The sequence below is a fragment of the Martes martes genome (assembly GCF_963455335.1).
Source record: "Martes martes genome assembly, chromosome: 10".
Taxonomy (NCBI): Eukaryota; Metazoa; Chordata; class Mammalia; order Carnivora; family Mustelidae; genus Martes; species Martes martes.
Window position 1 is genome coordinate 43,105,459 of NC_137898.1, and position 16,997 is coordinate 43,122,455.

The following is a 16,997-nucleotide window of genomic DNA, read 5'->3' on the forward strand; positions in this document are numbered from 1 at the left end:
TTTCTAAATTAAGGGTCATCATCATTTCTAGAATTTTGCATCACAGTGAAGAATAATTTGAAAAGAACATATTTTTCTGTGATTTTTTATTATAGTTAGAATAGTTTAGCACTATACCAGAGAAATGAAAAGCTTGAACTGTCTCCAGTATATTCAGACTGATACACTGGCTAGAATACTTCAGTGAGGTCTCCATAGCATTCGGACATTATAATTTGATTGCCTAATTTTCCAGTTGTTTTGAGTAAAAATTCAATGATTTAAAATGAATGTGTATTTCCTTTATCACAACATCATCCTCATAATCTGAGAACAGTAGTATATCAGAGCATGAATTATTATTTGCTAGGTCTTTTGACATACTTGATATTGGATTGATATCCCCTAATCTGACTATAAGAAGCCACTGGTTTAGGGCCTATGGTGTTTGGGACCAGTGGCTTGTCAGGAAGAATGTTGTTTTTCTGAGCTACCTGTACAGCTAGGATAGAGATATGAGGTTTGTATCCTGGGAGTCCAGATGGTGATTGACATCCCTGACCTAGGAGGAACCTTATCAGTCTGCTAATAAGTAAGTGGTAACGTTAGAATTTGGATCAGGCAATCTAGGGCAAGGACAATATGTCATTCACTTTGGGTTCTTAGGACCTCGTAAAATTACCTGTAATAGAACAGGAAACATAGTAGAGGTTTATTGAATTAATTGTTATCAAATTGAACTTTTATTAGGATCATATCTTTACATAATCATGCTTAAAGTCCTTCCTAATTCTCTTTATAACTATAAAATATCTTCCCCCATATTAAATCACCAACTTCTTTTTTTAGAGAGACAGAGAGGGGTCCACTAATGAAGAAGAGTGGTCAATTTATTCTTTTGTTTCATTGTTTTTTTTATTTTTTTTTATTTTATTGAAAGATGAAAAAGGCTTGAATGCTACACAGAATTTATCTAGAGAGAACAACTTCTTTTTTTAACTTTATTTTTTATTCCAGTATAATTAACATACAGTGTCATATTAATTTCAGGTGTACAATAGAGTGGTTCAACAATTCTGTTCATTTCTCAGTGCTCATCAACATAAGCTTACTCTTAGCCCCCTTCACCTGTTTCACCCATGCCCCTCCTCATCTCCCCTCTGGCAACCCTCTGTTTTCCATATTTAAGAGTCTGGTTTCTCATTTGTCTATCTTCCCTTTTTTGTTGTTGTTCATTTGTTTTGTTTCTTAAATTCCACATATGAGTGAAATCATATGGTATGTGTCTTTCTCTGACTTACTTCACCTTGCATTATACCCTCTAGGTCCATCCATGTTGTTGCAAATGGCAAGGTTTCATTCTTTTTATGGCTGAGTAATATTCCACTGTAGTAGGTAGGTAGGTAGGTAGATATAGATAGGTAGATACCACATGTTCCTTATCCATTTATTTATTGATGGACACTTGAGTTGCTTCCATATCTTGACTTTTGTAAGAAATGCTACAATAAATATGCGGTGAATAGATCTTTTTTAATTAATGTTTTCTTTTTCTTTGGGTAAATATCTAGTAGTGGAATTGCTAGATCACATGGTAAGTTTATTCTTAATTTTTTTTGAGCAGCCTCCATACTGTTTTCCACAGTGGCTTCACCAGTTCACATTCCCAGCAACAGGTTTGGAACGAGGATTCCTTTTTCTCCACATTCTTGCCAGCACTTGTTATTTCTTGTCTTTTTTATTTTAACCATTCTGACAGGTGTAAAGTAATATCTCATTGTTGTTTTAATCTGCATTTCCCTTAATGATTAGTGATGTTGAGCATCTTTTCATGTGTCTGTTGGCCATCTGTATGTCTTCTTTGGAAAAATGTCTGTTCACATCCTCTGCCCATTTTTAATTGGATTGTTTGGTTTTTTGGTGTTGAGTTGCATAAGTTCCTTATGTATTTTGGAAAATAATGCTTTATCAAATATATCACTTACACATATCTTCTCCCATTCAGTAGCTTGCCTTTTTGCTCTGTTGATGGTTTTCTTTGCTGTGCAAAACCTTTTTATTTTGGTGTAGTCTCAATAGCTTAATTTTGCTTTTGTTTCCCTTGCCAGAGATAACATATCTAGAAAAATGTTTCCATGGCTGATGTCAAAGAAATTACTGTTTATGTTATCTTCTAGGAATTTTATGGTTTAATGTCTTCGCATTTAGGTCTTTAACCCATTTCAAGTTTATTTTTGTGTATGATATAAGAAAAAGGTCCAGTTTCATTCTTTTACATGTAGCTGTCCAGTTTTCCTAACACCATTTGTTGAAGAGACTGTCTTTTTCCCATTGTATATACTTGCCCTTTTTCATAGATTAATTGCCCATAAAAGCATGGGTTTATTTCTAGACTGTCTTCTATTCCATTGATCTGTGTGTCTACTTTTGTGTCAGTGCCATACTATTTTGATTACTACAGCTTTGTAGTATATCTTGAAATCTGGGATTGCGATACCTCCCAGCTTTGTTCTTCTTTTTCAAGGTTGCTTTGGCTATTTGGGGTCTTTTGTAAAGTCATCAACTTCTAAGGGAAGACCTGAGAAGGAAGAGTCCAAGAAAAATATTCTGAGTGCCTGCTAGGTGCAAAGAATCTAGTTGCCTTGAGACAGTATTTACCAAACCTAGCTGTGCATGAGAATCACATGGGGAATGGCATTCCTAAGCAGCATTTCCCTTTATGTATGTAACTAAATCTTCAGAACATGGGATAATCTGTCATTTTGTTGCACTTCCCAAGTTATTCCTGAGTACCCGGAATAACTCAGGTTATTCCTGAGTACCCAGCCTAGCTTTTAGGAGTTGTTGCAGGGGATTGATAGGGATGCAAGACTCTGCTTAGTCAGAGGCAGCTTGAAGTTAGATGGAAAGATACACATGCAAGATGTAAACAGTAATATGTGTATCTTTCCATCTAACTTCAAGCTGCTTCTGACTGTAATGACTGTAATTCATGACAAGAGATTAGTGAAGCAATATATGATTAATTGCCAAGAGAATGGTATAGACAATGAGCATTCTTATTGGAGCTGAGTGGAGGGAGATACTACCTTCAGGAAAGTAGGATTGAGATGTGTGCCAGATCTACCAGGATAAGAGTTGCCATGGGGTGGGGGTGGGGAATGGAGCTATTGCTAAGTCACTAGATCTTGGAAATGGATAGATGAGTAAGACACAAACAATCCCTGCTGTCACAGAGCTCATAACATGCTGAATGTGGTAGACAGTTAAACAGATACCTATCTAACATGGTGAGCGCAGTGAGAAACATTCCAGATAGAAAGAATTTAAGTAAAGCGCATATCGGGAAAGTGAGAGAAATATACTGGGTTAGAACAGGGACCAATTCAACTTGAGCTAAAGGTTTATATAGGGGAGTATAAGAAATACTAGCTTCTAGGTTCAAAGGAAGAGAGTGAAAAGGTTTGGGAGCTTGGGAAATCTTATGGAGTAGGAAGCCTTTCTTCTACTTTTGAAATCATATCTGACAGCTGCTACCCTATTCATGGGGCAACCTTGAGGGCGAGGGCACTTGCAACATTCATAGTAGAGAAAGTTAAAAAGGGGGAAGAAATGAAATAATTATGGCAAGATAGGTTGGGACCAAATTGTAAGGTCATGAATTGTTCACTGATACTTGGTAATACGGACAAGTCACCTAATCTATCTAAATCACATTTTCCTTATCTTGATGAAGGTTTTGGACTCTGTTTCTCAATATAGCACAGTGCTTAACAGTACTCTGCAGCCTGACTTGAATTCTGGCTTCGCCGCTTATAAGCTCTGGGACTGAGCAAGTTACTTAACTTATCCTTGCCTCAGATTCCTCATCTGTAAAATGAGGGATGACGTGACCCCATAGTGTGCTGTAGATTAGATTAAATGAGCAACTGTACGGAAAGCTCTTAGAATAGTGCTTGGCATATAGAAGTCGTCTGGAAGTGTTAACTGTATACCTTCCAGTTCTTGAGGTTTTGACTCTTTACCACGTATCCAGTCTGAACACTAGACTACAGGAATTATTTAAGAAGACTCATGAAAAAACGTAATTAAAACCCAGGACCTACGAGCCCCAGAACTGTGTCAAAATACGAGCTAAACTTAGAAAGTGTATTTCCCAGAGGACACATTGCACTGGTGTTTCCTTCTGAAACTTGTTTAGAGAGATGGCCTTAGATGCTTCATTAAGAATATAAACCTGGAATCTGCTCATTATCTCCTTGGGATGCTAATATTGCTTTATAAATGTTGACTGGACTGCTGCCATCTACTGTGTTGTTTTTCTGTTTTCTGTGCCACTGTTTTGACGTGCACTTAACCATAGAACACATTGTGTAATAGAGAGTAATGGAGCTGTAAAACAGCATATGTGTGCTTCAGGATCAGAGGAGTGAACTGCAAAGAACAGCTTGTCTAAGTCATAGCAGTTGCTTACGTGTAGTTCGCATGGTAAGAAGAACCTAAAACCAAAGGTACTGGGCTTCGGTATAAGGAAAAGTCTGTAAAAAATGAGCCAAGACATTTTATCTTGATTTAAAGATTTTCCAATAATTTTTTTTCCTCTTTGGAGCAGAATCCTTAGTAGGCAAAACAGGTACAATCAGAGCTACTGTGCTGGGAGAGGTCAAGGTGAAGAGCATGGAGCTGTGCCCACCAGCCTTCTCTCCACCTATTCCCAGTCCTTCCACATGGCCCCTGAGTCACTTTCAAGGAACTCTAGGATTCCTAAGCTTACAGTTTGAAAATCAGTGATGCAATTGATTATAGGTTCATTTTGCCTATAGCATATTACTTACTCTTCCTAGGAAAGTTACACGTTACAGGAAAAAACAAAGTCCTTGTTTATAAGTTCTGGGGCCTCTGCTTTATTTTCTTTATCTTTATTGCTCTCTTTCTCCCCTGGGGATACACTCTAGCTCTTAATCATCTTTCTGGAAGCAAACCTCAGCTCTTTGTATACTTCCGTGGATATAGGATTGATCTGGAGACATATATGTCTAAAAGCTCTCCACTTGTAGAAAAGAAAAAGAAAAACAAGAACAAGAACTTGATTAAAACCTAGACCCCGAGCTCAGACTGTTTCTTTTTATTCATTAGATTTGTCTGCCTCTGCTCATTCCAAGGTGGTGATCTTCACAGTCAACTCTTTGGGTAGTTCTCAGTCCTATCTGGATGTGGTACAAAGCAACGTGGATATGTTCAGAGCCCTTGTCCCAGCTCTGGGACACTATAGTCAACATGGTGTCCTGCTTGTCGCATCTCAACCAGGTAAAAGGTTTTGTTATAAATTCATCTGACAGCCCGAAGCATCAACAGAATTGCCATTACTGATAAAGGTCCTAAAACTAGTTTATAAAGGAACTGCTAGGCTATCCAAATTGCTTTTATACTGAACAATACAGTATTTCCATCTCCTGTCAAGCAGCCACTTCTTACTGACTGGCATGAACTAGAAGGTTACAACTTATAATTTTTTATGTAATATCACTATCATTCTAGTCCAGGTTTTTAGCCATGTCTCCCTCAGTGCGAAAATGGTTGAACACCCAAGAGAAAAATACAGTGGCTTATGTGAAAGATCCTTTGTTAATTCTAAAGTGGCGTAAGATATTCGTGAGCATGCCAGTTTGTGTTGTTAACTTTTCATGTATTGTAAATTGTTTTTAGAACTGTTTCCTTAAAAAAGAAATATTTTCAAATAATTAGGTGGTATTGGACTCAAATTGGTGAACAGAGTTTCTTAATGTTCCCAGTCTAAGGGTATGCATTTTACATGTTTGCCTGTAGTAATTGGTTGAGGGACGCTGGTCTCTAATTCCTGACATCCTTTTGGCATGGCAGAAAAAAGGGGTTTTTGTTCATAGTGTTGTACTGCGTAGTGGTGTATGTGATCATTAATTTAAAGATAGAAATTTATCTAAAGGTATAAAAGAGGGGCGCCTGGGTGGCTCAGTGGGTTAAAGCCTCTGCCTGCGCCTCAGGTCGTGGTCCCAGGATCCTGGGATCGAGCCCCGCATCGGGCTCTCTGCTCAGCGGGGAGCCTGCTTCCCTCTCTCTCTCTGCCTGCCTCTCTGCCTACTTGTGATCTCTGTCTGTCAAATAAATAAATAAAATCTTTTTTAAAATTTAAAAAAAATAAAAATAAAGGTATAAAAGAGAGCTTGATCAATGAGAAACAATGATTATTTTCTGGTTTTCCATCCCAGTTTGTATCTTTCTTACTTGACTAGGAAAATATCTGTTTTCCACTTTTAATTTATATTTAACAACAAAGTTATGTAAAATCATGCTGAAGCCTGGTTAATGTTTTTAATATATGTTAAAATACAGTCTGCCTCAAAGTGCATTTAGAACCTAGGAAGAATATATAGATGCTCCACTATACTTATTAACATAATAAGTATTTTGTTTATGAACTAGGCTAGAAGTATATTTTTTAAAATATTTATGTTTTCACCTTGTGTGCGATATTTAGTGGAAATCATGACATACGTGACTTGGAAACTGAGTGCATTTCCTGTAAATCGAGTGATCGGGATTGGATGTAATCTGGACTCACAGAGATTACAGTATATTATTACAAATGTTTTGAAGGCACAGCCGTCAGGAAAACAAGTATGGGTTATCGGTGAGCAGGGAGAAGACAAAGGTAAGAACGACACTTGTATTAACTATATTGCTAACCTAAGTCATCAGTGGTCGTGCTATTCCGACACATCTGGAGATTCCGGAGCAGCGGAGCTCGCTTGGCTTCTGTTTCACATTTCAGGGCCTTGTATGTAACGGGCCCGGTATTGTGAAGGGACTCTTCAAGTGTGGCATTCTCATTTATTTACTTTTCCATAAGTTTAACACTAGGCAAGAGCGCTTAGTTTTATATTTTTCTAATTGAATTTCAGAGTCCAGGATTAATCTGAAACTTTAATTCTCTAGAGAGCCCATTTAAATAAACCTTAATGCATATACAGAACTCCTTCCTTTCCTCTCCCCACACTTCCACCTGCTTACCTTTCCCAAGTTCAGACCTTCTCCCTAGGGCCATACCTCCTGTCCGTTGCTCACCTTTTAAACAGAATTTTCACTCTTTGTGTATCCCTATGATCTTTTCCACTAGCCCACTTGCTCTCTTCCTACCACAAAAAGCATTGAGTTCCCCAGACTGGAAAGCCCCTTTTCCTATCCAAAAAGAATACTTCCCTATCCAACTTGAGTATCTCTTCCTTTCTTCCTTTACTGTTTCCCTCATGTTTTAAAGTCAGTTAGGGGACAGAAGTGCTGTTTGGTCCTCATTTTATATGTAAGTGCCTACTCTTTCCTCACTACTGCCAGATGTTAGTATGATCTAAAGGAGGCATGGGGCACCTGGGCCGCTCCATCAGTTAAACATCCAACTCTTGGTTTCGGCTCAGGGGTGATCTTAGGGTCATGAGATCGAGCCCCAAGCTCCCTGCTTAGTGGGGAATCTGCCTGAGTTTCTCTCTCTCTCCCCTTCCCTCTTTCCCCGCCCCTGCCACGCTCACTTGCTCTTTCTCAAAATAAGTAAATAAATCTTTTAAAAAATAAGAGAGGCATAGAGCACGGTCTCTTCCTTCATCATACTTAAAAGTTATTTTAGAATAGGAATAAAAATATTTACATGATACTTTAGCTAACAGTGGAAGTATAAGAAACTATTTGATTAAGTGCCAGAATGAGTATTATAGACTTAGAGTACTTAGCTTCTGAGTGAGCATTTAACATGAGTTGAAATGACTGGAGAAAATTCTGTATAGGCATCATTGAACTAGATGTTGGAAGAATGAATAGGATTTGAATAGAGAGCAGAGTGGGAAAGATACTCTAGGAATGGGAAATCAGAAGCAGGTAAAGGCACATATTAACAGTGGTTGTATCTGGGTTAAAAAACTTTTAAAAATGTGTATTTGTCACTATTTTCTAATTTTGTCATTATGGATATTTAGTATTTGTATAATTTTTAAGAAATTTTTAATAAAATATAGCAGTATTTAAATCTGTGTAAATTAGTATTGGCTACCTAGATAATTCAGTGCTAGAGTCAGACTGTCGAAGAAACCTTTACAAAACCTGATTTTGTGATTGAGCAGGATGACTTTTCAGGCTCAGAATGCTCCTTGACACTAGACACTGATCAACAGGACCCTGGAAATGGGTGGCAAAGAACTGAGAGCAGATGTATTAGAGTAATGCATGGCTAGGGTTGCAAACACACCTGAGACCCCATATTTTACTCTCTAGTACTATTTGAGTTCTGGTCCATGTTGATCTCCTGCTTCTCTGATTTCTTGCAGCTCTCGCAATTAGTTTGCTGTTTCCCCTCTTATCTACCCTGTAAATGATACCAAATTAATAATGATGTTAGCCAGACCTTTATTGTGTGCTTTCCTGTATAAATCCAGTCTTCCTGAATCATACTCCTCTTTTCAAAAGCCTTCACTGACTTCCTCTGATGAAAATATTAAATTCTTTTGCTTGGCATTCAAGAAGTCCCAAAATACAGACCCAATCTTCCTTCCTCATTATAATTAAGGAGGTAGTAATATTATTTGAGAGCTGGAAGGGACCCAAGGTATCAATTACATTTTGTTGTAGGGAGCCAGCAATGGATAAAGAGATGGTAAGAGTGATCTGTACAAGAATCTATAGTTTTTAGGGTCAAAGAAGGACTAAAACCCAGATCTTGTGCCCCCACAGTTTTGCTTCAGCCAGAGGGAACTTTGCCCTTCTTCCTCTCTCTCAACATACTCGAATCTCATCCTTTGAGGTCAAGGTCAAGCCCTCACTTACATTGTGAAGCTTTTCCTGATCACATCACTCTGCAGTGATTCCTTCACCCTTTTGAGCTAAAAGCTATTGTTAACTGTATGGTAATTATCCATATAACCAGGAAACATGATCCTTATTCTTTGTTAAGCTGCTGTTTATTCTGGCCAAACTTGAATATTTAGTGTATTTACCTTCTCTTTATTGAAAGTGTAAATTATTAAGCTGTTCTCTTTTAGTTGAAAAAGTCATACATTCATATTGCAAAAAATTAAATAGTACAAAAAGGTATATGCAGTAAAAAATAAGTCTCCCTTCTATGCCAGATCCCCAGTTTTTCCTCCCTAGATTCTGTCACAGTTAACAGGCTCTTGTGTAATCTTCTGGCAGTGTTCTGTGGGTAGATAAGCACATATATGAAATATTTCCTAGGTACTCAGTATATACATCATTGACATTTTACTTACTGATACGACGTGGAAATAATTGCATAGTAACATATATAGATTTCACTCATCCTTTTAAACTACTGAATATATCAAAATTTATTTAACCAGCCCCAACAGTAAGTTACAGTTCTTGAATGAATAAAAACATTTCACAATATGGTCGTATTAATTGTTAGGTCCCCCAGTAATTGGTCCGTGATTAAAGGAGCGAGACTGATACAAAGCGAAGGTCAAGCAAAGCTTTATTTCGCGCCAAGCATCAAGAATCAAACCGAATGTTTGGGGCCGCGCCTCTTACAGAGAGGGCGACCTCTCTCTGCTTCACAGACTAGCTTTTAAGAGCAAAGGCCATGTGGTTGGGCCTGGCCACGCACAGGTGGCCAGTGAAATTGTTAACACACAGAAAAAGCTGCACAGTCATGTTAGGTCACACTTAAGTGACCAATTGAATTACAATTTACCCTAGTAGATATTTGAACCAGCCTATCACCTTGGGCAGAATTGGCACCCAAAAGGTGCCCAGAGGGTGGGGCCCATACTCCTTGGTAACTAGGGAGACAGTTTGCGGGGCCCCCCCCCCCCCCATCGGATGTCTCCACCTGGCCTGACCCACCCTTGTATTTGGGCTTTGTTACCTGGGACTGGTTTCTAGGACTTGTTTTTAAATAAGTCCCCTGGGGGAAGGGGGGCAGGGACAGTTTTAAGTTTTAAACAACAAAGTTATTGTTTAACCGGATGGAAGCTCAGGCTAAATAGGTCCTTACATTAATATCTCAAATTGTAGAGAGAAAATAAAGGAGAGTGAAATTGATAGTCCAGCATCCGGCACTGTGCTGACTGTCGATAGAGCTATGTAAATGTGTGAGAACCCAACCGTGTCTCTAGGAAGTTTAGCTCTAACACCGGAAATGACTGTAATGGGAAGGCAACATTGACTTGCTAAGAGAGAGGGCCACGGGAAGTAGGATAAAAACAGGAGGGAAGGATATGGTAATTCTGTCTTGAGCTCTCACATGGGAACTAGAAATAGAAGGATGTAGGTAGTTGTGAACTGGGGTCACTTAAATGTAATATTATGTACTATCTGACCTACATAAAAGAATACATATAATGTATAATAGATGTTTTGAAGCATAATAGAACAAACATTCATGAATCTACAGTCAGTTAAGAGCATTACCGATAGCACTGAAACTACTGATGCTCTCCCCAACCCATCTCCCTGTGTCCCCTCTAGACCCCACCATCAGATCACTTTTTACCCTGTCTAGTACTTTGTTTCAGAGATAATTATATTCACAATAGGTATAACTTACCTTGGCCCTGAAGCCAGAAATGGACAGAGGCTCCCTCTGCTGGTTACATCCATAAACATCAACTGGTTATATTTTTGCATAAGTGCCGTCAGTGCAGTAATAGCAATTATAATAACTTTTCATTGAGAGCCTACTGTGTGTTTTAAATGTGTTGCATATCTCATTTAAAATGTGTAAATACCCTCTGAAGGAGATGGTGGTTTCCCAAATTAATAGATGAAGAAGCTTAAGACTCTATGAGGTTAAGTGATTTGCCCAAGATTACATATCTAGGAACATTTGAATCCTGCTCTGATTCCAAAGCTGTGCTTTCTCTTGCTTTGACTTAATGAGACAGTTTATCGAAAGCATTTGGTACAGTGTCTAACACAGCTTTAACATCCAGTAAATAGTTTCTATTACAGCAATCAGCAAGGCAGCGATGAATAGAAAATTAGCGAAAGGACATGTAAAACTACATTTTGACGTAAGGCAACATTAGGATTTGGAAACTGTACTAAGAATAGCAGGTGTGCAAATAAAATTAATTCTCGTCAAGTATTTCAGAGACAAATGACAGCTACAGCCTGGGGGAGGAATACTGACGTACAAGACCCTTTAGGATTAGTTTCCTGCTTCCCTCCCCTCGCCAGCTTCCTCTTCTGCTATCCTGCCAGGCATTCTGTGCTAGTCATATGGTCAGCTTGCAGTTTCCTGAATAATTCATGCATTCTCAGGCCTCCTTGCTTTTGCACCTGATTATTCCTTTCCCTGAACGTTCATTCACTTGGCTAACTCCTAGTCACCCTTCAAGACTGGGCTTGAGTAACCATGTCTCCCAGAAAGCCTCTCCTAATTCTCCAGGTCAAGGAAATTCATGCCTCTGTCATAACCATTATCACACTGTGTTAGAGTTGCATATTTACGTGTGTGTTTACCCTGCCAAACTGCAAGCTCCTTGACTTTGGATTGGCCTCAGTAAATGTGTTTTGAAATGATGCTGATACTATCTTGTGAGCAAAGGTCATTCATATTATGCCCCCGCCCAATTAGATAGCAGAACATATGCTTTGGAGCTGCTATTTTCAGCTCTCATATTAATGTCATATGTAAATTGTAGGTAACTCCTTCAAACAGTGGTTTAGAAATCTAATGGTTGGATGTCAGAACAGACTGTTAGATCATCTGCATTGGGCATCAGTCTTACACAAGGGAAGGTGTATACAATGGAAAAGAGTTTCCCCATGGTCACTGTTCATTAAAATTTGGGGCCCAGGGATTGCTGTCCTGAGGATTGGGGCCAAAAAGATTAGGATTGATTAGTTACAGTATTTGAAAGGACTCCCTAAAATAGGTTGGACATATATTTAGGAATTTTGGAGGGCTGGGCAATAAATGAACAAAAAAAAATAAGTCCATCTGAATCTAATTGAAAATTCTAATGACTGTGTCACAAGAAAAGTTGAACACAGTGAAGCTTTCTCCCTCTCTCCATTCTTTCCCCATGGCTCTTGGAAGTCAGGACTCAGAGAAGAAAGAATGAATGTGATATACACACACACACACACACACACACACACAAATAATAATTTAATATATAATTTAAATAATTGAATATATAACAATATATAATAATACAATAACTTAATATATAATTTAAAATAATTTAATTATATATATACGCACACATTAATAATTTAATAATTTCATATTTTTTGTGCCCTTTCTGAGTCTTCTCATTCTTCCCTTGCCCCTTTTTATTCACTCTTCCAAGGTCAATAAATGCTGTATTTCATTTAGCAGACATTTCCCCCAGTTTTCTATCGTGAATTTACCAGTAATGTACAGAAATTTTTTTAAAAGATTTTATTTATTCATTTGAAAGAAAGAGAGAACAGAGAGCGCACAAGCTGGGGCGAGGCAGAAGAAGAGGGAGAAGCAGACTCCTTGCCAAGCTCGGAGCTTGACATAGGGCTCCATCCCAGGATCTGAAGATCATGACCTGAGGCAAAGGCAGATGCCCAACCATCTGAGCCACCCAAGGTCCCCCAATGTACAGAAATTTTTTAGAAAAAATTCATATATAACCGTTCTGTCCATGTAAAATATTTTTTAATCTCTTAATCTGTCCACATATATTTGTATTGCTCATATAACAATTTTTTTAATTTGAGATCGGAGCTTTTAAAGATTTATTTATTTGAGAGAGAGAAAGAGCATGCCAGTGGGGGGAGGGGCAGAGAGAGAAGGAGAAGAGAAATGTAGGGGTGCCTGTGTGACCTAGTTAAGTGACCAACCCTTGATTTTGGCTCAGGTCATGATCTCAGGGTCATGGCTCTGGACTCAGCAGGGAATCTGCTTGAGATTGTCTTCCTCTCCCTCTGTGCCTGCTTGCTCTCTCTCTCCAATAAATAAATCTTTTTTAAAAGACTTAACACCTTAAAAACGGTCTTATATATCCAAATGTATTTTTGTTTTGCCTACCCCAATACACATCTGTATTAAATAATGTCTTCACACAGATGAGAAATAGATGAACATTAGAAGGGTTTCAAAATGTTTCTGGCAATTTCTATTTAATATTAGAATGTGGTGTAAATATCCAGTTCACACATACAACTTTGAATTTTTGATTTTTTGATTTATTTTTTTTTTTGTCAATGATGTAATGGGACAAAATGGTAACCCAAAAGATCCTCTTAGCAAACAGGACAATGCCTCTCTAATAGCTGTGCAAATCTAGCCAAAATAGGTGACCAAATTATACCTCACCTGATGAAAGAACATAATCTCAGCAAATGCCAAGTGATTGCTGCTGAGGAAGGAAAGCTTTCTACTTGGACAGCGAGACGGCCCTTGTAGAACTAGTGTTGATGAGAGAGCACAGGGAAGGAGGCTGCAGATAGGCTCTGGGGATCATGTTTTTGGGGTGAGTGTAGCTCCTAGGCATTTGGCACAGCATACCCAATGCCATCAGTGGAAAGCTGTTTCTAGAAAGGGGAGAAAGTGTTTAAAGTTTCATACAGATACCCTTGACTGCAAGTGATCATTTATCACATGCTAATCCTAAGGACGTTGTTGGCAACATATAATGAATTTTTCCTTTAATTTTTAGTGCCCACATGGGGTGTCCAAGAAGAAGTAATGAGTCCTAACTCTCGGGTGCAGTTGTCCAACAGGTAACACTGAGTGTCGATTTGCATGTACCCAGTTGAAAATCATGTACTTCGTGCTACCATAGCAACTATTTACACAGCACGCCCTTACCAGGCTTATGCAAACAAAACTAGCTAGTATGGACAAGACCAGAGTACAAGAAGTCAGTTCTAGTCTTTGATTTCTTATCTGAAAGAAGATCTAGGAGGGCCTTGCAAACTTTATTTCAGATACGCAGTGGACGCATAAAGGGGAGAACAGGTTTCTTATTTGTAGTCCTTGACTTCCTGCTCTGAGAGGTCAACATCTGAGGATATTGAGAATTTTCTAAATGTAGAAAGAATTTATCCATATCACTTAAAATTAATACAGGGATGCCTGGGAGGCTCAGTTGGTTGAGTGTCTGACTCTTGGTTTCGGCTCAGGTCGTGATCTCAGGGTCATGAGATTGAGCCCCATGTTGGGCTCCCTGCTGGAGATCCTCTCTCTTCCTCTCTCTCTGCCCCTGCCCCACATGCATACTGTCTCTCTAAAATAAATAAATACATCTTAAAAAAATAATAATGTACTTATTGATCATGCATAAATACATTTGGAAACTAATATAATATGAATAGATAAGCTATATAAGTTCAGGCAAAAATAAAGTATAATGCACAGATCCTGTGTCTGTTGCCTTTGGTCACACACCTTCCAAGGCCCATACCCTACAGTTTGTACTCCGTGCACTGTGTGTTTTCAAGCCATCTGTTGTCTCACCATCACATAATAACATATGTTTCTGCAATTCGGTGGAGACTTCTAGCTTTATAAACCTTCATCTTAAGACTCTTAGCCTATAAAAACTGGAAAGAATATTCTCTTATTTGGGGGCGCTTGGGTGGCTCAGTTGTTAAGCATCTACCTTCGGCTCAGATCATGATACCAGGGTCCTGGGAATGAGCCCCACATCGGGCTCCCTGCTTGGCAGGAAGCCTGCTTCTCCCTCTCCCACTCCCCTGCTGTGTTCCTGCTCTCGCTGTCTCTGTCTATTAAATAAATAAATAAATAAATAAATAAAATCTTTAAAAAAAAAAAAAAGAATATTCTTACTAAGAAGAGTGTTGTATAATCCATTCTAATCTGATTCTCTACATAATCCTGCATTTATAAGTAAGAAACTATAAAAGGATGAAATTCAAACATGTTTATTTAATTTATATCATTTTTATTATTTACAAAGAGAATGTATGCTGTTATAAAACTTTATATTCCGCAGATATCTATAAAGTAGAAAGTGAAAAAGTGGGGGTAATCCCACTCTCCAGAGACAACTACTATTAACAGCTTAGTGTCCATATATCCAAACATTTTTCCAATGCTTATGCAAACATTATCATTATTATTTTTGTTATTTGTAAAATAGATGTATGCTATTCATATTACCTTGCAACTTACTTTGTTTCCTTAATAATAAATCTCAGACATTTTCCCATGTGGTACATACAAATCTACCTTATTCCTCTCTGGAGCAATATAGTACATTTGGATAGTGATTTATTGAACCAGTCCTCTTTTGAGTTGTTTCCAGAATTTTTGCTGTCTCACACAAGGCGAACATATGTATATATTTGCATACTTGAGCATATTGCAGTGGAATAAAACCCCTGAGGAGGAATTTCTAGATCAGATGTTGCTAAATCTTTCTCCTAAAAGATGATATCACTTTCCACTCTCAGCAGCGGTTATGGGCAGGCCTGGTTCTCTGTAGCTTCTCCAGAAGTAGTTATCAGTTTCTTTAAATTTGCTGATTTTTTTTTAAGATTTTATTTATTTATTTGACAGACAGAGATCACAAGTAGGCAGAGAGGCAGACAGAGAGAGAGGAGGAAGCAGGCTCCCTGCCGAGCAGAGAGCCCGACGCAGGCTCGATCCCAGGACCCCGAGATCATGACCTGAGCCGAAGGCAGAGGCCTTAACCCACTGAGCCACCCAGGCGCCCAAATTTGCTGATTTTTTTTTTTTAAATAAAGATTTTTATTTATTTATTTGACAGACGGAAATCACAAGTAGGCAGAGAGGCAGGCAGAGAGAGAGGGGGATGCAGGCTCCCCGCAGAGCAGAGAGCCCGATGTGGGGCTCGATCCCAGGACCCTGGGATCATGACCTGAGCCGAAGGCAGAGGCTTTAACCCACTGAGCCACCCAGGCGCCCCCCAAATTTGCTGATTTTGATAGGCAACACTGGTATATTGTTTTAACTCACATTTAAATATTAGTGGAGGTGAGCTGCTTTTATGTTATTAAGCCATTTGTATTTTCTCTGTGAACTACCTGCCTGACATTTTAAGAAAAGCTTAGCCAGTAGATTATCTGTAGGCTTCCCTAACAATTGCTATATAACACTTACTTCCGAATCCAAAAATATCTAATTAATACCTTAAACAGTGTAAAACTAAATGTGCATACTCTGTGAATTTTCTGAGATTTATTATTTTTTTAAATTTATTTTTATTTTTTTTGTAATCTAGAGCCATGGAACTGTTACGGGTAAAAGGTCAAAGATCCTGGTCTGTTGGACTATCAGTGGCTGACCTGGTTGACAGTATTGTAAACAATAAAAAGAAGATACATTCTGTATCAATATTAGCAAAGGTAATTGCTGTTTTCGTACTTTCTTTTTTTTTGTTTGTTTTCGTACTTTCATCATGTTTTTGAACTTTTAAATTATTCATATAAATCCAGAAAAAGTGCTGCTTCGACTGTACCTCAGGTGTCTTCAGTATCTACTGGTTTCGAGAGAAACACATGGGAGGAGACAGTTCGGGCGAAGCCCTGTCCTGCTTGGTTCTGGGAAGCCTGGACTTCTTCCAGGTTGCCCCGCCACGCCCCCCACCCCATGTAATTTTGGGGAAGTCTCAAGAAACATTTGTGTATTCCATTAAGTTCTGGTTGTCATTTACCACCTCAGCCAGTCCCATCATGCCAGACTGACATGCCAGCTCGTCCCAGCTGCTCATCCAGGTGCTTCTCCAGCTCATTCTGTCCTTCCCCACTTTATCCCAAGCCTAGAGTCCCTAAAGCACAGCTAAGACAAGGCACACATGCTTAAGTACATTTTCATGAAAACTTTGGAATATCAGAAGGGAAATAAAACACAGAAAGTGGGGGGGGGGGCGCCTCGGTGGCTCAGTGGGTTAAGCCTCTGCCTTTGGCTCAGGTCATGATCTCAGGTTCCTGGGATCGAGCCCAACATTGGGCTCTCTGCTCAGCAGGGAGCCTGCTTCCCTTCCTCTCTCTCTGCCTGCCTCTCTGCCTAC

At 38.8% G+C, this 16,997-nt stretch overlaps 1 protein-coding gene across 2 annotated transcripts in view; it reads left to right on the forward strand.

Moving 5' to 3' along the window:
* The window catches only part of UEVLD (UEV and lactate/malate dehyrogenase domains), a 59,129-nt gene that overhangs the window by 39,053 nt on the left and 3,079 nt on the right, over nucleotides 1-16,997 (forward strand). Inside the window, exons 8-11 of one of the 2 annotated variants that reach the window (XR_013967571.1) lie at nucleotides 5,142-5,286; nucleotides 6,494-6,667; nucleotides 13,659-13,722; nucleotides 16,209-16,332. Coding sequence is in view for 1 of the 2 variants with exons in the window: in XM_080816784.1 (XP_080672910.1) it covers nucleotides 5,116-5,286; nucleotides 6,494-6,667; nucleotides 13,659-13,722; nucleotides 16,209-16,332 (533 nt within the window). In the remaining variant the exon portion in view is untranslated. Of the gene's footprint in view, nucleotides 1-5,115; nucleotides 5,287-6,493; nucleotides 6,668-13,658; nucleotides 13,723-16,208; nucleotides 16,333-16,997 lie in introns of both variants that reach the window. The other variant, XM_080816784.1, reaches the window with a different exon arrangement.